This window comes from Prosopis cineraria, unplaced genomic scaffold (genome assembly GCF_029017545.1).
Source record: "Prosopis cineraria cultivar Desert tree isolate PC_DT_omini unplaced genomic scaffold, ASM2901754v1 PC3, whole genome shotgun sequence".
NCBI classification, from domain to species: domain Eukaryota; kingdom Viridiplantae; phylum Streptophyta; class Magnoliopsida; order Fabales; family Fabaceae; genus Prosopis; species Prosopis cineraria.
In genome coordinates, this window is record NW_026555334.1 from 40,172,462 (window position 1) to 40,196,561 (window position 24,100).

General features: G+C 30.4%; 2 protein-coding genes across 2 annotated transcripts; both read right to left on the reverse strand.

Moving 5' to 3' along the window:
- Positions 1 to 2,611: 2,611 nt before the first annotated feature.
- LOC129307483 (40S ribosomal protein S17-like) lies at positions 2,612 to 3,328 on the reverse strand. The gene has a single exon (XM_054948462.1). It carries the CDS (start codon positions 3,237 to 3,239, stop codon positions 2,814 to 2,816), a length of 426 nt encoding a protein of 141 aa, XP_054804437.1. The 5' UTR covers positions 3,240 to 3,328; the 3' UTR covers positions 2,612 to 2,813.
- Positions 3,329 to 9,333: 6,005 nt separating this feature from the next.
- LOC129307109 (short chain aldehyde dehydrogenase 1-like) lies at positions 9,334 to 10,643 on the reverse strand. Its single transcript, XM_054947977.1, has 2 exons — positions 10,527 to 10,643; positions 9,334 to 10,419 (listed from the first exon to the last, which is right to left on the reverse strand). Exons 1-2 carry the CDS (start codon positions 10,565 to 10,567, stop codon positions 9,603 to 9,605), a joined length of 858 nt encoding a protein of 285 aa, XP_054803952.1. The 5' UTR covers positions 10,568 to 10,643; the 3' UTR covers positions 9,334 to 9,602.
- Between the last annotated feature and the right edge of the window lie 13,457 nt (positions 10,644 to 24,100).

Genomic DNA, 24,100 nt, shown 5'->3' on the forward strand with positions numbered 1-24,100 from the left:
TTTTGGACCTTATGTTGTCTATTTGATGATTGTGATATCTATAAAAGGTAAAAATACTAGTGCAAGTAAAAAATGTGAAGAATTATATGATGATCTATATGAAATTGACTTCCCCTTATGTTTTTAAAATCAAGAGGTTGAGTGTTGAAATCATGGTAGGTGACTATTGTGAATGATGTGGGGTGTTGTACAGGTCATATTGAGTCTAGACTGGGAGAGGTTGTAAGCTTTTGACACTTGGGCATGAATAGCAAGGTGATATCATTTGTTTTCATCTTTCTATCCTTTCAAAATTGAACTACTCAATTATTTGTTTTTTTTTATCTGTATGCTCTAGTTGGGAAGCAAATCCGAAAATTATGTTGCTTAATATTATTTTGGATTTTATTCTGTTTGTTGAAAACTATTGTTCCTTGATTTGATATTGAGTTATGATTGTATGGTGGAGAAGATAATGACTACTATTAGTATTGACATGGCAACTACTACCACATTATTATATTTCTTGTACCTTTCTTTTTGTAACAAATTTTAATTGTTATGTTTTCAAAATTAAATTTAATTATTTTCTTTAGAAAAGAAATTATCTATTCTACTATTCATGCTTTCCATTGTTTTTTTTTTTCACTCTATTCCCTTTTCTTATTTAATTTATTTGATCAAGTGGTGTGTGTTCGCTAGTAGGTGAGACAATTATTCCTCATCATGAATTATATGTCATGTAGATATTATATAATACATTGGTTGGACGATTATTCCCCATTGTTATACATTGAAGATAAGTACAAGTACTATGCTGTAGATGGGACGATTATTTCCCACTAAGGTTGGAGATCGGGGTTGATTAAAATACTATTGTAATTGAATGTTCAATAACGTGATTGTCTATAATGATTATTATGACTGAATCTTTTGTTTGTCTGACATAATTGATGATGTAATGTAATGTTTTGACGGTGAAAGATTAGGTATTAATGATTGTTATATGATTGTCTTATTAAGTATTGGTGAATTTTGTTTCCTCCTTCTTAACACGAAAAATATATTTTATGAATATTGGCTTTTTTTTATCTCATTGAAATCCATTTGCAAAACACTCTTGTGGGTCTTTTTTTTTTTTTTTCCTTTCGTGCACTTTGTTATTTATGCGCTCATTGTCATTCCTTTATTATTATTTTTTTCTTTCCCAAATGAGGCATTTGGTAAATGTATTTGTGATGCTTTACCATACTTCAATGACATATGGAGTGTAATGTAAGAATCAATCTATCTTGTTCATCGCGTCATAACTATTATGAGGGTGTTAAAATCAATGTGTGATGTTTTGTTTGCTCCATTCACATGTTTGCTAATTTGAGATGTTTTTCTGCTTTGATAATTGAGTTTATAATAAATAATGAAAATTCAAATAAATAATAATTGTGTCTTATTTTTATACTATAGTTTGTTCAAGCTTGCTAGATTAAATAGAAGAAATTAGCTTAACAGGTCACAACTCAAATTTTGGATTGTGACAGAATATTTAATATAAGTGTTATATGGCTCACTAATATTAAAGGAAAAAAAAATCAAACATTTGCATTTCTTTTAAACAATCAATTAAAGAAGAAGAAAATTAAATTAAAGGATAAAAATATAATTCAAATTAAAATCATATTAAAAGAGAGTCACGATCAAATGTGATTGAAGGATTAAAATGAGACACGAGAAAGTTAAGCTCAAATTAAAACTAACTAAATTAACTGACAACAGTACAAGTTGAGTTCGAATTTAAAAATTAAGGAAAAGCAATATGTTAATTAAAAATTGGGAAGTAACACAAAACCCTTTTTGCCATAAAACGTATGTGGTTTACAACGTTGATGCTATTTCAAACACTAAAGAGCCTTTTTGCCATAAATTTCTACAACACTCAATCAAATATAATATAGCTTTGGAAGCAAGATTTAAGGTGAGTGAGAGTAAGGACCTTAGCAGAACTTATTTTCATAAAGATTTAAATTAAAAAGATAAGTAATTAAACCCACAAAACCCTCAATGCCATCCAAAAGAGCAATTCTATTTCTTCCTGAATTGGAGAATTGAAGACAATAAAATAAGTGATACAGTTCAATCAAATATCACAATCATGTGATGCAATTGAAAGATGAGGTATGGATATAACTCAGTCTATTCCATTAAGAATTTGTTCCTTCCAAACTCTTGAACAATATGATCTTTTGTTTGGGGGCGTGCAATCAGATGACTCGCGATTATACCGCTAACCATTCGATTCCGTTATATATTATTAGTCGCTCCAGTCCAATACCAAGCTTATGGCATCAAAAATCTCAACACATCAAATGTAGTAAATTTCAGAGAGGAATATACACAACCGTAATTTATAATGGAAGAGAATTGAAATTTCAAGTACAACAAATAACAGCTTCACAATTCAATTGAACCAAGGTAAGGAATTAGAACAACTTGCACAGTGAGGAAAAAGCGCATCCTTTGGCCTCCTTTTGAATTAAAAACCAGTTCGAAACCAACATAAATAGATAACTCATTAGCGGACAGGAATATAAATTTAGGGGCATGTCACTAATTCGTTTGAGTACGCGACACGAAGCATACAAAATCAATTGCATTGACTAAATTTTGACGAGTTTTAATTTAAGTAAATTGGAGAAAAAAAGTAGAACCATAATATGTGATCTCTAACACAGAAGTTCAAGTTTAATCACCGGATGACAAGTAAAACTTCAGTTACATGATTATGAGCGACTAACGACAAGCTCAAATCCCAAAACCACGAAGATGAAGGCCAAAACCTAATACCTCCTAGCTCCGCCAAAACCACGACCGAATCCCGTCGTCTGCTGCACAGGGACGGGATCAACTTGGACGAGCCCCGGAATATCATTCATACCAAAAGCAGCGAGCATGTCTAGAGTCTCCTTATCGACCTCGATCTGATCGGTCTTAATGGCGGAGACGTCGGGGACGAAATCCATGCGACGCTCACGCTCCTCCTCCTGAAGCTTGAGAGAGATTCCACGAACGGGTCCCTTCTGGATCCTCTTCATGAGATGAGTCGAGAATCCGGCAATTTTGTTGCGGAGTCTCTTGGAGGGAATGAGAGCAACCTCCTCAAGAATCTTCTTGTTGGTGTGGAAATCCAAGGTCATCCGAGAGTAGTACTTCTCAATGACCTGGCGCGAAGACTTCTTGACAGTCTTGGTGCGGACGCGTCCCATGGTGACTCCGTCTGAGACCTTGAGCGGCGCTCGGACGATAACGGTGAACAACCACTAGCGCAAGACCAGCCACGGCGCAGAGTGCAAAATATACCAACAACTTAGGGTTTTTTCTATATATTAAAAACCTACATCGGCCCACGCCTAAATTTCAAGACCTTTTCGGCTCAAAAACATGCTAGCTTGGTATTGCTAGAATGGGCCCTTTACTTTCTCGATTTTGAATCCCCGGCTTAGCGGGCTGGCAATGAATAATAAAGAGGTCAAATTATTGGGCTTGTCTATGAGTCTCTGCATCGAAATTCTATTTTTGGCACCCTCTGCATCACAATTTCAAACCGTGTATATATGGATGCAGTTTCGGTGCTCACCGTGGTCATCATTATTAATAATAAATAATTATATTATATTTAAACTGTTAAAAGCTTACCTTGACAGTTCAAATGTGACCTACACTGTACATAACTGTAATTTAAAATATTTTATACTTTTAAAAATTGTATTAGTTATGCACAAGTATTCACCTATTAAAAGGAATATTGTTCAACAATCCAATATTAAATCTAAGTGCATATTTCAACAATAATTTAAACCTTTATTCATTACTTTATGAGAGAAATTAGCTCATTTTGCTATATCTAACTCTTATTCTAGACTACTTAGGTCATTTTTCCTAATTTTTTCAATATGGTTCTAAACCATGTAGGTAAATTTTTATATTTAAGCTGTTTAGTCAATTACTAATAATTTAAATTTATTTATTTAATATTACGGTAATATTTGTATAAAAATAATAATAATAACAATCTTATTATAACTTGAGCTTTCACAACAACAACAAAAAATCGTTGCATTGAAATGGCACAATTTTACGATGAGCAATGCTCATCTGATATATGATGAAACTGTATCCTTGTATGTGTATAGCATTTACATCTTAATTGGGCTTAAGGATGTTCATGAGATGAGATAGGATCATGACACCCCTATCCCATATCTCATCCCAAAAAATTATCTATGCTCCATTTTATTAGGAATCGGAACGGGACTAAGATGAAATTAGGACGTCCCGCCGTCCTAATAAAGCAGACAATGTGAGACAAAAGTCTAAATAATAACATTCATTAATTAAAATTTTAAATCACATAACTTATTAAGTTTAAAACCAAAATAACACCTGTATATAAGTCACAACAGTTGTTGAATTACATCAATCACGACTACAAATGTATAACTTAATTTAAAGTCTATTATATATGAGACATAACACATTATGATAATAATTACAAGTGATCTCTAAAAGCAACAATAATAGACAAGTCTAGAATAATATTAAGTCATTATTCTTTTTCTTTCCTTTGGTTGAAATATGAAAGTTAGTAACTCTTTCTAAAATAAAGCAAGACATATAATATAAATAAAAATTATTAAAAAGATAGATATAAAAATAAATTATATCAATATAATTAATATATTGTAAAATCCCGTGTCTTGTCCCGATATGACCAATACGAAATTAGGCCAATCAAGATAGGTATAAGTTGAACCCTCCTGATTGGACTTGTATGTCTAACAACCCATGTGAAACTTTTCTCTTTTGAATCTTGACCTAGTTGACAAAAACTTCTCCAATGGGTTTATTTCATGTTATTGTCTCTTTTTTATAGTATTAATATCTTTGAATTTATAAAAAAAATGACAGTTCAAATTTTTATTTTTTTAATTTAATTAACGCAATAAAGTGCCTCTATAAATTATAACTTAATTGGCACTGTTAAAGAGAAATTGTATTGAAGCGAAGCATGATATTGTGAAGAGGGAGTGGTAGCCCAAGAAGCCACCATTACCAACAGGATGCTAGGTCTTTTACTTTGGAAACAGATGCCTCTTGCCTACAGGATTGAGGAAGTGCTATTGGTGAAATTATTAGACAACAAAATGGAAGATAAATGTTGGGTTTTTTTTCAAAGGTAGAATCATTACCACCAACTATTACAGAGGTAAAAGCCATTATCATTGGATTGCATTATAACTAGAAACTTGAAATTAGGAGAGTTAATGTAATCTCAAACTGTGCCAATGCTATAAGTATGATCTTAAGAGATTACCCGCAAAACCACCTCTATTGGGATATTATACAGGAGGCTTGAATGATTCTAGGAAGAAATTAGTCTGTAAACATTATTTACATGCCTAAAGTTTTTGTCAAACAGATGCATTAGCTAAGTTTACTTAGACACTTATTTTGGAGGATCATTTTTTTAACCATCCTCCTCCATTCGTCCGAGAAGCGGAGGAAGGGGAGAGAAATGATTTATTAGATATATAGTGCTATGAATGAATCATCTTTTAGAGAGAGAGAGAGAGATCATATTGGAAAAAAATTGATACAAATTTGTCCTATATTTGAGATTAAATATAAATTTCAGCTGTGCCCATTAATTCGGTCTGGAGGGAGCGTTTAGCAATTGAGGAATTGTTTAATTTCTTAACATTATGCTAAATCTTGATCACAATACACGACATCGGTAACTAATTATAATTCTCCAAAATAGTTAGGCAGAACCTTAATCTTGCAACTAAAACATTATTTATTTTTAATTATATCTTCATTAAATATTCTATATAATCGCCTTAACAATAATTAAAATTTTAATGCATTACATAAATGTCTCTATGATAAATTTTTATTTTTAATATTATTAACATATTAAAATTTACTTGTTTTAAATTGCTTGAATGCAAGTATACAATATATAAAGTTAAACACATAAATGTTTTTCATTACAAAAACTACCTGACGCCCAATGCTTTGGAGTAGTAAAACTTTACAAAGTGCCCTGTATTACGGTGCGGAGGAAGTAGTGTATAAGAAAAACGAATTTTTGGCATGAAAAATTTTGGAATGTCATTTTATGGCTCATTACAGGATATTGAATACTTCGACCTACTCTGGCATCCACGATCAACCCAATTAATAAGAAAATTGATGGCCAGAGATTGGCCCACGATCCTTTGGTATTGCCCGAGACGTGTCAATGCTGATGCAGACATGGCCCAAACATCACTGCTGCCCAAGCCTGATGCTCGAGTATTTGGGACAGGTTGGCCTTTTGACCTGAAATTTCTTTTGGAAAAATATAATCATTAATTTTTAAAACATATAATTTATAAAATTAATATTAGGTTCAAAAATAATTTCTTAAAAATTACATAAAATCAACAACTGTCATTATTTTTAGATGGTATTAAGTTAAAAACACATTTTAAAATTTGAAAGATATTAAAAAAAGTCACATTGACAATAAATGTAAAAAAATCATAAAAATAGTATAGTTTATAATAATTCTCAATAAAAAATACTATTATTCACAAAACATTTGAAAGAATTAACGCAGTTGGATCCTTGTCTAATGTCGACCTGTTGTGGCTGAATGACTTGGCTGGGGCCTAGCTTTTCAGGCGATGTGAATAGTCCTAATTCTTAGAACTTGTCTGGATTAACGTTTGCAAAATTAAAATTTTCATAAACCACAATTTATAAATTAAAATTAATGTGAAAGTGAGTTATTATAATATAATTTATATTTGAATATTCTTTTATAAAAAACCTGATAAGACGATATTTAATCATGTTAACGTGACTTCTAACAAGTTAATTATTTATATTGACATTTACTTAATATACACAACGGTTAAAAAGAAAAAAAAAATATCATTAAATGGCCTAGCTAAATGTTATCCAGCTAATCTTTTTTTTTTTTTGGCCAAATCCAGCTAATCAATAGAAGAAGGTAAAACTCAAAAAAGGACAACGCAAGGACCAGGAATCTTGAATATTATAAAAGTAATATTTCTTAATTATAAGATGTTTTAAAAAAAATTTAACATTTTAAAATATAAGACACTTTGATAAAAATAAAATTTGATTAATGATACTTTTTTAATATTATCTTTTTCATATATTTTTTTTAATATTTTTTTATCAATGTAGTATTAAATGAATGATATTTTTAAAAATTTATATTTTTATTTTAAAAAAATAAGATTATAAAATGTATTTAATAAGCTTTATTAATATGTAATATTTTATATAAAAATATTTTATAATTTATAAGGGAAGGGAGTACATCCAGTACTGTTCATAGCTACTTCCTATACGTGATTTAGCTAGGTAACTAATGATGGAGCACGCATTATCATTAGCGAGTGGGAAGAGAATCCACTTCCACGGTCCTGCTCCTTCATTAGGCCACGCCTGGGCACGCAAGCCTATTTAAACATTGATTAAGTGTGCGTTTGCATTAAAATATTTATAATTAAAGTTAAAATTAATTGAGATTAATAAACTGAAGTTAAAAAATAGTGACTTTAACATGAATATTTAAAAAAAATTAGTTGAATAAACTGAAATTTATTTAAATAATTTAATTTAAAAATCAATTAAGATGTATAATGATAAAAAAATACATGAACTTTTTATATATATTTTCGTGACAAATTTAATAATTTTTAATAAATATTAAACTTAAAATTAACAATTTTTAAATACAAATATAAAATGCGTTGAGTATAAAATTAGTAAAAATTTGAATATTATTAAATTAAAAATAATACAATTGAATTTTTATTACACGTGTTTTTCGCAAATTTTAAATTTAAATTAAGAATAATATAATTTAATATCAGTATTCTTCAACGTATTTTTCTCCAACAGTAAATGAAAACGTTTTTCATGTATTTTTCTTCTTCTGTTTTTTTATTTTGGGAGTTGAGAACCTAAGGCCCCGTTTAGTATGACTAAATAGTTTTTGATAGAATCAAAATTGGAATCGAAATCAGAATTAGAATAGTATTGGATTTTAAAAATATGTTTGGTATGTTAGAAAAAATAAATGAAATCCTTGTATTATTTTTATTTGGTATGTAAGACAGGAAATGAAATTATGCTTAAAAGACAAAAATATCCCTAAAAATTAAAATCAAAATTAAAATATATTAATATTGTGATTTAATTTCTCATATACTATTTAATATACAAATGAAATATTATATAGATGATGGATATTAAAAATAAGTAAAATAATTTTTAAATGAAATATTATAAATATTTAAATTATATAAACACACACACACATGATAATTTTTATATATAAAAATTTAAATTGTCTGAGTTGGGCATTTTGAATTGGGCATATATATATATATATATATATATGAAAGCACGAGTTGAGCATTTTCAATTGTTCACTGTACGACTGTCTGCATGCTCAATTTTTTCGATATTAATCACAAATGAACAAGGGCATAGTTCTCTCCTCTATTTTTATATAAGGATAAAATTGCCTTCAAAAAAATATAATTCTATAGAATTGCTCCAATTCCATAGCTCCCGTCAAAGAATTCAATTCAATCTTTTTTGCTTGAATCAAGATTTTTGAAAATTTAAATTCACATGTACCAAATATCATTGTTTTATGATTTCAGCTTCAATTCCTTTTTCATACTTGTGATTCCTCTACCAAACACAGCCTAAAAAATCATGAAAAAACAAATCATTAATCCTCATGCACGTGTCCGAGTCTAGTTTGTGCAAGCACATATGGAAGAGAGAGATAAGGTCAAAAAAAATTAATTATCATTTTAAATATTCAATACCCCACTGACCGCAAATACAATGTCAGAGGCCAAAAAAAGTAGCTTCACGGCCAACGTCACGTTTAGTCCTCAAGTCCATTAGAAATTTTTTTACCCAAACATCATTTTTTATTTATTTTTAAAGAGCTTTTAACATCCTAACTGAGATTTGGGAAGCTTCCTTAACGTGGGTTTCATTTGATTTTTGTTTTGCCTAAGCTGATTAATCCACGTACGTTATCCCTAATCAAGGGAGGGAAAAGAACAATTTTCACACGCAAAGCCCGTAAGTCTCTAGTATTCGTTACAAGCCTAATAATAGAAAGGACATTACTTAACCGCCACCACTTACTCCCTCGCTTCAGAATAAAATTAGTGAGTAGTTCTTCCTATAAAATGGTTCCACAGTTTTATTGCTTTCTGTTTTTCATGATAACATAAAGGGGAAGGAAACAACTGGAGCCAAACTTGATTTAAAGATTAATAGTTACCACTGTATACACAGACACGTACATATTTTATATATAAAGCGGAGCCGGAGGGAGTATTATCAGGGGAAAACAAAACACTTGGAGTATGATGAGGGGCTCCTGGATGATATATCAGGAGACGCAGTTTGAAGTACCATATATGGAGCTAGCACATGTAAGTACGTAGCCAGAGGGAACCAACCTAAAATAGAGAGGAACAAATCCATGTCCGCAGAAAAGGTTGCCAGACACATGATCACTTCTTGTAGAAAAGCTTCATCAGATCTTTCACCCCCGAGGCAAGTGAGAGATTGGCCTTTCCATTATTTGCTCCTCCTTCCACCACTAAGTTCAGACCGTTCACTGACTTGGACTCGTCGCAGCTCAGATAAAGCGCCGCGTTCCCTACCTCTTCGGGCTCCATCAGAACCATCCCCTTCGACATCACCATGCCCATCATTTTCTCCGTCACTCTGCTGTCTATCTTCAGCGTATTGCTCGCCAACGGTGTCAAAACGGCGCCGGGAGAGATGCAGTTCACTCTTATCCCGTACTGCCCTAGCTCCGCGCTCAGGTTCTTCATGAGCCCCACAATGGCGTGCTTCGACGCAGCGTAGGCATGAGGTGCCTCTCCGGCCACCACCGAAGCTAAGCTCGCCGTGAAGAGAATGACTCCTGCTTTTGCCGGCATCATGACTCTTGCAGCGTGCTTCGCCCCCAAGAAAGCTCCGTAAACGTTGACCTCGAAAACCCTTTTGAAGGTTTCGTTGCTGGAACCTTGTATCGTGAAATCAAAGTCGCCCAGGATGCCGGCGTTGTTGTACATGATGTCGAGCTTGCCGTACTTGGTCACTGCCGTGTCAACCGCGTTCTTGATGTCGGAATCACTCGTGACGTCGCAGTGAACATAGGAGACGGTGTCGTTTGCGCCCAGCGCGTTGCAGAGGGACAGGCCGCGGTCGTCTTGGATGTCAGCGACAATGACTTTGGCGCCGTTTTGGACAAATAGTTTCGTGGTGGCGGCGCCAATGCCGCTAGCGCCTCCGGTGATTATGGCCACTTTTCCCTGGAGCCTGCGAGACAGGTGGTCATGAATATGATCAGGCTATCGTGTGCAAGAACTAGAAAGAGGCGAGATCGAAAAGCGTTAAAATTAAGTTCCAAGGTCGAAAAGCGTTACCTTTTGGAAATGGTAGCCATGGAGGAGGATTGTTTGTCCATTCAAAAAGTTAGGTAATGAGGAATTGTCGTGGGAAGGCCGAGTGGCGAGAGGGGGTTTATATGGATCTGGTTTCGGTACCACGTGCTCAACACCAAAAAAATAAAAAATAAAAAAGGAACTCCACTTCTCCGTTTCGAAAGAAGTCTCCTCTACCTTTCTTTGAGATATAAATTTAATCTACATTATTTAAATTTAATCCGTATGATCTAAATTTAATATTTTTTATTTTTTATTTATATTTTTAAAATAAAATATATATAAAAATTGTAAAAAAATTAATAAATATATTTATTAATTTGACAATTCAAATTTACTATAAATGGTCTAAAATTAATATTAAAATTTTTTAATAAATTTACTGTTCTGTTCAAAATATATTTATACTGTCAAAAATATATTTAAAAAATTAATTTAAATTTTTATATTAAATTTAGATTATATTAAATTAGGACTGCCACATTGATAAATATATTTATTAAAAAATTTTATATTTTTATTTTAAAGATATAAATAAAAATATAATTATTAAATCTACACCGTCTAAATTTATTTTCCTCTACCTCAAAGGAGAGACAGAAGGGGCTTTTCTCAAAATAATGTTTTGAAACTCGGACTGGATATCGAACTGGAAAGAGCAACGAGTCGCGGTTTTCATGGTCTAATCGGTTAAACTGGCGGTCAAGCCGATAACATAAAAATTAAATAAAAATTAATATTTATATGCGCAACTATATAAATAAAATATTAATTTGTCAATTGTGTTTGGGATCTTGATTCCAAAAGCTAGATGCTTGGACCGTTGGACCTAGAGATAGAGTCATGTCAGTATAAGCTTGTGATCTTGAAGGAAAATGCTGGAGCTGGAGGCACCCCGTCATGTCATAACTCACAAGCTTCTAGTCTCAATGCCAAAGGTTGGATCTCTAGAGCTGGAGGCAGAGATTGTAAGAGAAAGTAGAGATTGAGCTTGGGACATGAATGGGAAATTAGAGATTAGAAAAGAGAAGAAAAGAGAGAATTAGTGATTAGAAAAGAGAAGTTACAAATCTAAACAACTTAGCCTAATTTTCTCTTTTTTTAATTTTTTTGCTTTCAATCGGGTTGACCTGGCTTCGGTTTTCAGGTCAAAGCCGATTCTCTCAAAATTGGTCGATTCAATCTGGGTCAACCCAGGTTAAATGTCAGATTGGTTCAATTAGTTGAACCAAACCGTTTTACTTAGCGGGTGGCGGTCGAACCATCCGGTCCAATTTTTATTTTAACAACATTGTCTCAAAGGAGAGAAGCCAACTCTAAAAAAAAATTCAGCCAATTAATTTTAATTTTATATTTATAAAAATAAAATTTTATAATTTTTTTGATAAATATATTAATCATCATTCTTAACAGTATTGATTTAATTTAGATAGTTCAATGTAATATTATAATTTTTATAAATTAATTATTTAGATGTACTCTGTACAGTCAAAATTTAATTTTAAGTTTTTATTCTAGATTTAATAATTTTATTTTAATTTTAATTTTATATTTATTAAAATATTTAATATTGAACCTGTCTTGTCCAAAGTACATCTAGGTAGCTAATTTATGAAAATTATAATATTAAATTGAACCACTCAGAGTCTCAAGTTGAATAAATCCTATTTAGATTGATGATAAATATATTTATAAAAAATTTATAAATTTTTTTTTATAAAATATGAAATTGAAATTGCAATTGAAAAAATTTGGATCATCCATGGCACAGATCTTTCCTAAATGATAAGCACCTTGGTGGTCAGCATCTTGTTGAGCATTGAAACCAGATCCATTTTTATTGGGTGAAGGGAGAGTGCGACCAATTTTAAAGTTTGAACTTTCTGTTGTATATAATACTCCCTCCCTCTCAATCCATGGAGAAATGAAAATTAACCAACTTCACGTTTATTAAAATATATGGTAATTAATCTTTTTATTTTTTAAAAATGTATTATTTTTTAATTTTGTCACTCAGGAAAATTAATGACAACAATAAAATATATCAGTAAATTGAAAGTTTGCCAACAACTCTCTGTATATACAATAATATTGAAAAATAAATTCATTACTATATGTTTGTCCTATATTTGATATAGACCAAATAGGTTTTTAAAATTTTTCCTTATAATTAGTATCATATACTTTTCTAGTCTAAATTACTTTTAATGTTTTATCAGTATAAAAAAAAGTAAATTTTATTAACTTTATTTTAAAATTTAATAAATTTAATAATGTAACTCATAAATAAAATTAAAATTTTTTTTTTACTCTATAAATGCGACAAGAGGAAGTTGAGTGGTGTATGCTAGGTATATGAGCGTTTGAGATCGGTTTCCTCACGATCATCATCAACCATATAATCAATGAAGGGCTAGGTTATACTTTTTCTGACCACCTTTTAGAAATTTTTTATAGTCTTGTTTATAAACCATATCGTAAAATCTAAGAAGCAATTAATATTTTTCTAAGTATATTATTAACAATAAGCTAAGTATATTCACGGTGGAGAGAGATTAGACGAGTGTAGTAATGTTGTGTCAAAATTTATTTTAACTAATTAATTAAAAATTAAAAATAATATTAGAAATATGAAAAAAATTGTATATAACAACTTAATTGAAAGAATATATATGATAATTATTTTATAAAATAATTGAATTTGTTGATAAAAATTAATTAAATTTAAATAATTTATTTTATTATTTAAGGGTGGGGGTGGGGGTAGGACGGGCGGGGGGAAAGGAAAGGAAAAGGACAGAGAGGGTATCCAGTCTGTTCACCAGATTACACAATTAGATTGTTAGGTCAGGTGCCACGAGAATTTATTGCAAAGGGAGTGTGTGTGTGGGGGTGCCGCGTGGCAGTTTTTTCCTCTCCTCTTTTTCTGTACTGCCTGCTTAATTTCATCTTTTCAGCCAAGTAGAGCTTTGCATTTATCCATATTCTTGTGTCTATGTAATGTGTGCGTCTATATAGACATAGACAGGTGCCGCAGTGATTACTGTTGAATGTCATAATAAGTCACAGGTATGAAGATGCGTGGAAATATTACTAAGTTTTCACCAAATAAACTGACCATTTTATTGCCTCCTCCAAGTAACCAAATTTCAGCTCAAGGGATATTAGCTTTTCCAACTTCTTCCTCCCTCCAAGCAAACTAAAGTCTGAAGACCCGTGCGCGATAAACTACGCTCCCCCCCGTTGGACGATTTCGTGCATATAATTGTATTGACTTTTATCTTTTAAATATTAATATATATTTGATCTTCTTCAAAATCAAATAAAAAATATAAAAAGACTAGGTTGCCTCTACGATACTCTTTCCAGTCTTATATACAAAGTAGATAAAGGAGATTTTTTCTTTGATCTTATTAATAAATCATGTTATTAAATTTTTATTATATATTTTTTTTATCCTTCATTAAATATTAAAAAGAAAAAATATATTGTTAAAGATAGACATATCTTAATTATTGAGTAGTTATACTTACTATTTTCTCTTAATATTTTACAAGTTTTAATTTGGATGTGAATGGAAAAAAGCTCCAAAGGCTTGAAAATTTGTGTATTCTTACTGTAAAGTCTCCCAAACTCATTTATTTTATGTAATGGATAGGATATTGTCAATTGAAGGTTGCATTCTTTTGTTACACCTATTGAGGAAAAAATGGTAGAAAATCGGTTGAGATGGTTTGGGCATGTACAAAGAAGACCAAGGGAGGCACCAGTAAGAAGAGTGGAACATATAACTTTGAGTCCGATTAAGAGAGGTAGAGGAAGGCCTAAGAGAACACTCTTGGAAGTTGTCGAACGTGATCTCTTAATTAATAATATTCCTAAAAGCTTGATAAACGATAGAGCACAATGGCATCTTGCAATCCATATAGCCGACCCCACCTAATGGGATAAAGGCTTGTTGTTGTTGTTGTTGTATTCTTTTGTTACACTTTCATTATGTTTTTATGCATGATTAGATGGTTATATTTTAAGCCCTCAGTATTGTAAAAGTAACTAAATGATTTAGATAATGTCAAAATGTCATTGCAAGTGTAAGAAACATTATTATAATGTTGTATACAGAGTCAAGTGATTTATGCAAAGCTAAACCCCCTTCTATTTTTGAAGTTAAAGGGGTTGGAGAATGAAAATGAGAAATTGTTGTGATTAAATACATGTGGTGTGTTGTATGGATGGTCTCGAATCTATTAAATGTGGTCTTGATGTCAATGGTAACTTTTACCACATATGTGGGGTTTTGGACACCATTTGGTTGAGAAAAGCGTGAAAAAATGTTTTAAAGTCCAACCCTCTTATGTGAAATATTTTCAGAGTAAAACTCATGCTATTAGTTAAATCTCAAAAATAGCTTTTTATAAATACCTAGATCATTTCAATCGAATATCAGAATGAGAATTGTGGCATGTCAAAAGTTTGCTGCTGTTGCTGTCAACCTGTGTCATGTGCCATGGCTCATTACACAATGAGAAAGTGAGCTTCCGCACGCTGACCATATGTTGTGGTGCACCCTTTGATTTTGGCTCTTTTATTTTTTCAATTAAAATGCAACGTTTTAAACCATTTTGGTATCCCATACTTCTGCAATAATATTTTACTCTATCTGGAGTTCACTAAAAATATTTAAGCATTTTCTAAATACAAAAATTGGGATTGTATCTTTTTTAATATTGTAAAACTTGGTAATTTAATTGGATTAGCCATAGAATTACCATGATTTCGAGATTAATAGTGGAGTAATAAGGGTGATTTTACATATTGGATTTTGAACCCTTATGTTATGAAAAAATGTGAAATAGTTTTGAAATTATGGTTGAGTGCTCAACTCCTTTGTGTAAAATTATTTGAGAGTAAAATCTATGTCATAAGCTAGTTTATGTAAAGAGATTTTTGTAAATACCTAAATTATCTCAATCAAATATCAAATAAAGAAACGGGGCATATAAAAAATTCATCCTTGTGTTGTCAAATTGATAACACAGTACTGTTAAATATGCACAGCGTGCCATAATGTGAGGCACGGAGGTGGGCAAGCCATAGCGTGGGTGCACAAGCTGCGATGCATCCCACTCAGTAGTCTTGAAGTTTTCAGTTAGTTTTCATAGGTTTTGATATCAAGTAGTATCTCATACTTCCATATTTGTTTCTACTATGACTTGAATTGATTGGAACTAAATTTAAGTATTTTGAAGTTATGAAAACTTGGGATCCCAATATGAAAAACAAATATATTTGCTTTTGGAAAATGATTTGGAAATGGTTAACCATGATTGGGTAACCCGTTTAGGGTTAGTCCTATGATTGTTTAGGAGATCATGATTATGTATTGGATTAACAAAGGCAACCTTACGGCAATCATGGAACTTGGAGGTTTTCAGTGAAATGAAGAAAAGAGCAAGCATATTAATGGCTTATCTAGACAAAATTCAAAGGAGTTTATGTCATGATAGAAATGGGTATTTAGAGGGATTAAATTGGGATTTGCAAAAGGAGTTACTTGATCTGCTGCAATAAGAAGAGCTACGTTGGTTTCAAAAATCCAAAAGTATGTGATTGCGTAATGGTGGTCACAATACTAAATATTATTATCTCAAGACTCTAAATAGAAGAAGACGGATTAAAATTTTAAATCAAAGAGTGAAGTGAGAAGGTGGATTGATAAGGAGAATGACATGATTAATGTGATTTAAGGGCTTATTAAAACATTGTTCATGTAAGAGATGAGTGATAGGATCTGATGTTGCTTGGTTTATGGTTAGGGGCAGTTGGTAAGAGAATGCTAGAGGGGCTAAGGATCTTGAGTTTAAAGAAGTTAAAAAAGGGTTTTGTTTAATATTAGGGCCTATAAGATACCAAGTAAGGATGGTTTTCTTGCCTTATTTTATCATAGTAATTGGAATGTGGTTAGAGGTAATGTGGTAGAGTTTGTGGGAGGATTCGAGAATGGTAATAGAAGTAAATAAGACTTTATTGGTTATGATTCTAAAGGTGGAGAAACCAAAGACTAGTAATTAGTTGAGGCCCATTTCTTTGTGTAATGTTGTATACAAAGTGCTCTCAAAAATTTTGGTTGATAGATTAAAACCCTTGATAAGAAAGGTCACTTCTCCTTTTCAGATTAGCTTTGTACCTAGAAGATGTATCCGAGAAAACATCATTGCGGTGAAGGAGACTGCTCACATTATGAATGAGATGAGTGGAAACAATGGTTTTGTTGCAATCAAATTTTTTTTAGAGAAGGCATGTGACAAAATGAATTAATTGTTTTTAAAGACGGTATTATTAGAGATTGGTTTGGCGGAAGGTGTGCAGTGTTATTAATGCTTGCATTAACATGGCATATTTTCAAATATTATGGAATGGTGAGAAATTTGATTGTTTTGTTCCCCCAAAGTGGGTGAGACAAGGGGTCCCCTTATTTATTTGTGTTAGAGATGGAAAAATTATCACACATTATAATGAATGTTGTTAAGATGAAAGAGTAGAATCAAATCAAAACTGCCAAGGTGAGAATACCCATATATCATCTTGTTTTTGCAGATGACTTCTTATTGTATTATGAAGCTGGACCTAGGCAATTGAATGTGGTTTTAAAATGCCTAAATATGTTTGCCGAAGATTTTGGGCAAAAAAAAAATCAAATGAAAACTATGATATGTTTTTTTAAAGAATGTTAATGAGAAAAGATAGAAGGAATTGATTTAGCTTTGTGGGTTTTAGAAAACGAATGAGTTAGGGAGGTATTTGGAGGCTTTTGCAATAAGAGGTAGAAATACAAAATAGAAATTTAATTTTTTGCTTGAAAAGATTCAAAAGAAGCATAATATTGCCAACATTAGGGATTTGTACATGTTTTGATCATATTTCAATTGCATAAACCTAGCATTTAACCTTGGCATTTTTAATTGCTTGATCATCCATATAATTGTATTGACCTGATTGATGACCCTTACTGCTTATTATAATCTAAAATATTAATTTTAGAATAGCTCATGCATGAATTTAAATCACTTGCAATTATTAGGGAACGATATTCATGCTCTTACATCATTGCATTGATATTGTGGAGTTCATTGCGATGAGAAGGCCTTTATGCCATGAGCCACAGCAAGTGTCAATGTGAGATTGGCTGTGGCGGAGGTAACATTTACTATGATAATTGTGTCGACATATAGTTGGTTGCAGTGTGGGAGTTTTAGCTGTGACAAATTAGTGTAGTTTTTCAAAAATGATAGTTCTATCATCTCATCTGTCCTTTTTTTCCTATATTTTTGCACATGAAATATACCTTGATTTTTTGAAAAATGATCTAATCATGTTTTTAAATTTTTATTTTGGAAATCTCATACTTAAAGTTTGTTTTCTTTAAATGAATCTTTGTCAAATTATAATTGTTTAGTTTAATTGCGGTATAATGATGAAGTTCATTATACGATATTGTGTGTCAATTCCAAGATGAGCTTGCTAAGGGACGGTTGCCTTGAAATATGATAGGTTTGTCTTGTTCCAGAGACTCTGGCTCTCAGGTCATGTTTTATTATTAGAATGAAATAGAATGAAATAGATAAAAAAAATAAAAATAAAAATAAAATGATTAAAGGGGATATGTGAGCACATTTATAAAGAAAAATAATAATTTAGTTTTGAAATTATGTTTCATAAAATTTTTGAAGGGTGTGATGATTTCTATATTTGTAATATATTTTAATGAGTTTTATCATGTTTATTATAGAGAGAATGGTAATTTAATTTATTTTTGTTTGTATTTTTTCAATCTATCCTATTTCATTTATTTTGGTGACCAAACATGATTTTTTGATTTTATTTGGGCTTTGGCTTCAATTTGTAATTAAAAAGAAAAAAGAAATGAACTGGAAAGGGATGGGAGGACTGGAGGAGTGCCATCGTGTCCAAATGAAGAGATATAACGACGTGTCATATACCCATAGCAATTGTTCACGTTCGTCTATCAGCAGTCAAGTAAATGAAGGACAGGGACGATGCAGCGCCATTGGGAGAAAACACATCTAATCCAAAATTGGCTTCTCATGTAAACAATCAATTGCAAAGTAATCAAAAGAATCCCACTCTATCTTTTAAAAAATATAAAATATTTTAAATTAAATTGCTACCATAAAGTTAAGCAATTATTTTTAAATTAATATTATATTATCATATTTGTCATTATTCCATAAGGTTTCTCATTTAAAGATATGAAATCGAGCGGTTTATTTATTAATAATATTTTTAAAAAACTCATTTAATTATATATTAAAAAATTTTAAAACATTTTATATCTTTAAACATATAATTTTATAAAAAATATCTTATATTTCTAAAGGAGTGGAGTATATATTTATGTAGACCCTAGCAACTAACATCAACTGCCACCTGGCCCGTTGACAACAAGATGAAAGTAGAAATGTAAAAAATACAGCATCTCGTGGATAATGGTCATACTATTTGCCAGGGCATGGGCATAGACTAGAAGGAGAATTGCATGAAAGACCCATTCAGGGACATAATTGCTCTCCAGACCTAATAGAGTATGATATTCTTTTTTTTTAATAAGTAGATTATGATATTTCTCATGTCTATATTAATTAGTACGATGATAATTTTAAATAAATAATTTTAAAAGGTATCACATGTCATGTATTTTGAATCAAGATTAGTTGAAAAAATGTCTTGCAATTTGGACAGGGAACGCATGTTTGATATATTGTAAAAATAAATTAATTATACGTATGCTAAATTCTGTACATTGTCAAATTTTTTGCAAACTATTTTGCAGCGCACATCAAACATATATTGCACGGTGGCAAAAATAAAAGAATATATATATGCATATATATATATTGCACAGTATTGATGAATGTTGAAGAAGGCTTTTTCCCTACCTGACAGGTGGGGCGGTGTGAGACTTGATTGCACATCGCGGTAGAATTTCCGCCTGAAAAAAAAAAAGGGCATTTACGTCTTTCCACGAGCTATTCAAGAAATCAAGTAGAGTTTATCTACTCGGTCAATGGACGACTTTTCCTATATACTCAGACTAAAGAAAAGGCCATTCCTTGTGGAATGAAACAAGGAAGCAAAAAACATGCACTAAGCGGCAAGCTCAAGGGACAAGATCGAGTTCAATTCAGGCCATGAGATGAAATTTCAACGACACTCTAGCTTCCTGGTTCTGATAACTCAAAAGTAGAAGGAAGCAAAGCGAGCCCAAAGTATAATTTATTAGTTTTACGCAGCGCTAAAATAAACAGTGAAAAAACATGCATGCAGACAAATGTAATCAATGTAACGAAATAAATGGTTACATCCATCCAGGCCTGTGTCTGCATTAAATTCACTTGTTTAGCCCTGACGCCTCCAGCGTGGGACTCCCTTCTTTCCCCATCACCCCTCGCCATTTTTTATTTTTTATTTTGGCCCGGCACTCTTCGCCTGCCAAGCTTTAACATTATTAATTTATAAAAGGATAAATTTTAAATTTTAAACAGTTAAAGTTGTGGGAACAAAAAACAGTAAAATTTGGTAAAAAATATATATTATATCTCAATTTAAAAAAATTAAAATTATTTTAATTTTAATTATTTAAAATTTAGAAAATACATTTTAAAAGTTTAAACTTCAAATTATCCTTAGACACATAATTTATAATTTAAATGATATATTAACTCTTAATATTAAAAAATAATTAATATTTCGCCATGTGTCACTATCAGTTTCTTCTAAAAATTACAAATAGGAAAAGGAAGTATTTAAAGAAATATTTTTGTGATGGCCTTGTGCCATTTGATTGAATGACCAAATGTGGATGCGGCAAGGGTCAGTGGGGCTTTTTATTATCAGAATATTACACATAATAAAAGAATTTGTCAAAATGCTGTAATGTGAGAAGTATTTTTCAAAATATTATATTAGAAATTATTTATAAGAACAAGTTTGAGGTTTTGAAGAAATCATTTTAGGGTCAAAAAAAATTTTTACATTAAAAGTGAAATCATTCATTACTTAAACAATTTTATCTTATTATTATTGATTTAACATTTTATTCTCAATCTTTATATTCTTTTAACTTATGATCGTTTTGTCAAAATCTTCAAAAACCCTCAGGCCCTAGCTTTTGCTTTTCACCTGAAAATCACATTGACTATATAAAGGGTTGAAAACATAAAGACGCAGCAATAAAGTTGAAATCAGGTAGTGTGAGGTAATTTTTTATTGTTTTCATTTCATTAATGCATTAGTGAGATTGAATATAATAGTATTTATTTTTATTTATCTAGTATTTTAATATTTTATTTCTAAAATTTTATTCTTGCTTTATTTCCTGCCTACTTCATTACTCGTGCTCTATCATTTTTTTCTTATTCAAACTTTAAAGTTTTTTTTCATTCCATTTCTTTGTCCTGATTGTTGGTGTTAGAGTTGTGATCAAAGTTTAAAGTACATTTTCTTTCTTTTTTATTTGCCTAAAGCTTGACTCTCTATTTGATTAAGGTACATTTTTTAATATTTTGTAACTTTTTTATTGAAGTTAATATTTTTTGAGTAAAATTATGTTAAGTTTTACTTAACTGTAAACGTAGCAATATAGTTAATATTTTCATAGAATAATTAGGGGTAGAATCAGCATAAATGTAAAGAGGGTCAAATTTTTAAAATTAATATACAATCTTCTATATTTTTATTTATTTTTAATATATATACCAATTAATTTTTTATGTAATTTTATTACAATAAAAATATGAAATAATAAATTACATATCATATTAACCATAACAAATATATCTTTAAAACTATATATGAAACTATATATATATATATATACCATTAATTATAACAAATATAAATAATATAGAAAAACCTTATCAAATAAATAATATAGAAATATTTTAAAAGTGAAATTATATATCTATAGTATTAATGGAAAAACTTATCAAATAAAAAATATAAAAAAAATTATACATTTTTATAATAATTGATATCTAAAAAAATGTACATATTACAAACATGATAGATCCTTATATGTTTTTTATTTAGGGAGAGGGGTTAGACAACAAACAAACACACAAATATATCATATAGATTATATAATATAAATGCATGTTTGTAGTTAATTTATTAATAAAAAGATTTATTACATATAAAAAGATTACATACACATAAAAAGATTATTATATATAAGTAATACTTCATTTAATCTTAAATATAAAAATTAGATAATTAATTTATAAATATTTAAAAAATTAGTTAATTTAATTTATTTTTATAATTTAATTTTATTAGAATGTTAATTGTATAATATAATGTTTAGAAGGTAGAATTGATCATAGAAAAAAGTCTGTGTTCATTTACACTATTTAACTTTGACTTTGCTACTGTGTCTTAACGTTTTCAGCGTTTTATATAGTCAATGTGCATGAATTTTTATTTCCACAAAAAAAGCAAAATTTGGGCCTAAGAAGTTCCGAAGACTTGACCAAACGATCACAGCATAAAGAAAGAAGGATTGAAAATAAAATGTTAAATTAATAATAATAAATTGAAATCATTTAAAACGATGTTGAACGATTTTACTTTTAATAAAATAAAAAAATAATTTTTGATTTTAAATTTGTTTTAGACAAAAATAAGTTTTTTAAAATTTTAAACTCATTTTTTTATGAATAATTTCTGATGTAGTATTTTTAAAAATATTTTTTTAGGATGTAGCATTTCAACAATTTCTTTTACTGATGCAGAGCAGATAGAGGTTTGCAGTACGTTAGCGTGCTCTATGGTCTGACGGATGGAAATATCAATGCTGCCATAAGTCTTCAGCCTTGTCCCACAACCCACTCCACCGCGCAGATCTTGGGTTCCTGTTATCTTTATCCGCTATCACTCCACTGTTCAATCTGTCACCTTACCGACTTCTGTGTTCGTTCTGCGTATGCCCATTTCATATACAGTGTCAGCCTCTTTTGTCTTAATTACGGGATAAAGTTGATAATTTCACAGTTCTTAAACAATAGTTTTCAATATTAAATAATATTTTTAAACTCGTGAACAAATGTTTGAATTTACAAATAAAAGTGTACTGCATCTAGCAATTAAAAGTTTGCCAACAATTTGATTCAACTGAGGAAGGATAATATAAAAAAAATAATTATTATATATTTATTCTATATTTAAAACCAAACATGACTTTACAATTCTATCCTATAATTATGAATAGAAATATTCCCTTCCTATTTATATATAAAATATTTTTAATTAAATCTCACATATAAATAAAAGCTTATTATTTAGTTAAAATCATATAAAATTACAATGATATTTTAATTTTATTTTTAATAATGTCATAATTAATATTATAATTGCAATGATAAATCAAGCAATTAATACCTTCATTTTTAAGATAACAGTCAAATTACCTAATTATTAAAAAATATTATGACATTCCTTATATTCAAAGACGCAATAAGTTTATGGAAAATACTTTATATATAAGTAATATATTTCTGTCGTGTTCCTTCTAATCACCGTTATAAGATATCTCTAATGCTCTAGTTACTTCATTGGAATGAAAAAAAAGTGATTAAATTGTTAATTTTATTTGAAAATATAATAAATTTTAATTTTATAGTCATTTAAATGATTTTTTTAAAATTTATACTATATTATATCTCGCATTTAATTAATTTAAATAGAAAGAATTTTATAAAAATATAATTAATATCTCACTAAGTGTTTTATATTGATAATTAAAAAATCATTCTTAAAAGTGTTCGTATAATGGAGATGGGGGAGCATGTAATTAAAACTTCCCTTATTCCAAAATTTTCTGGGGTTCTTACTTGCTATGCATTTTCATAAAGCTTGACACCAATTCAGTGTGGAGCCGAACATGCTCTTTGGAATTCCAATCCAGATGGAGCGACAAGAATTAATAGTTTATTATAAAAAATAAAAAATAATATTAACCCAATACGCAAATACAATTTTCGCAAGTAGTATAAAAATTCCTTATAACTATTTCCGTTCCCGTCATAAAAATATTTTTATGATTTCCATAAAAAAAAATCGGCTTCTATAAGATCATGCATCTATAATAGATATTTAACATGTAATGTAATTACTACTAGTTTCCAATGCGCAGTCTAGTTTAGCTAACAAATGTCAACAACTTACATTCCTTTCGTGGACTTTATGAATGGGATGGGCCATCTAAACGCTCTGAATATTTCAAAAAGGCCCTGGAGCAAGCTTGAGGCTCACTCCAGTCAATGTTTTTTGGGGCTCTCTTGGGCTGAGAACGGTTGCCTTGTGACCACGTGCCTACGGGCGTTGGCATGTGCGTAGGCAGAAGGGTGTGGGCTGAGTCCAATAAAAGTTGATTTGTTCCATAATTTACATGATCGTCAGATCAAATCTCAGCCGTGTGAGAAACTTATCGATGGGTGATTATTATTTTTATAAATTCAGTCCTGTCCCTTGACAAGTCT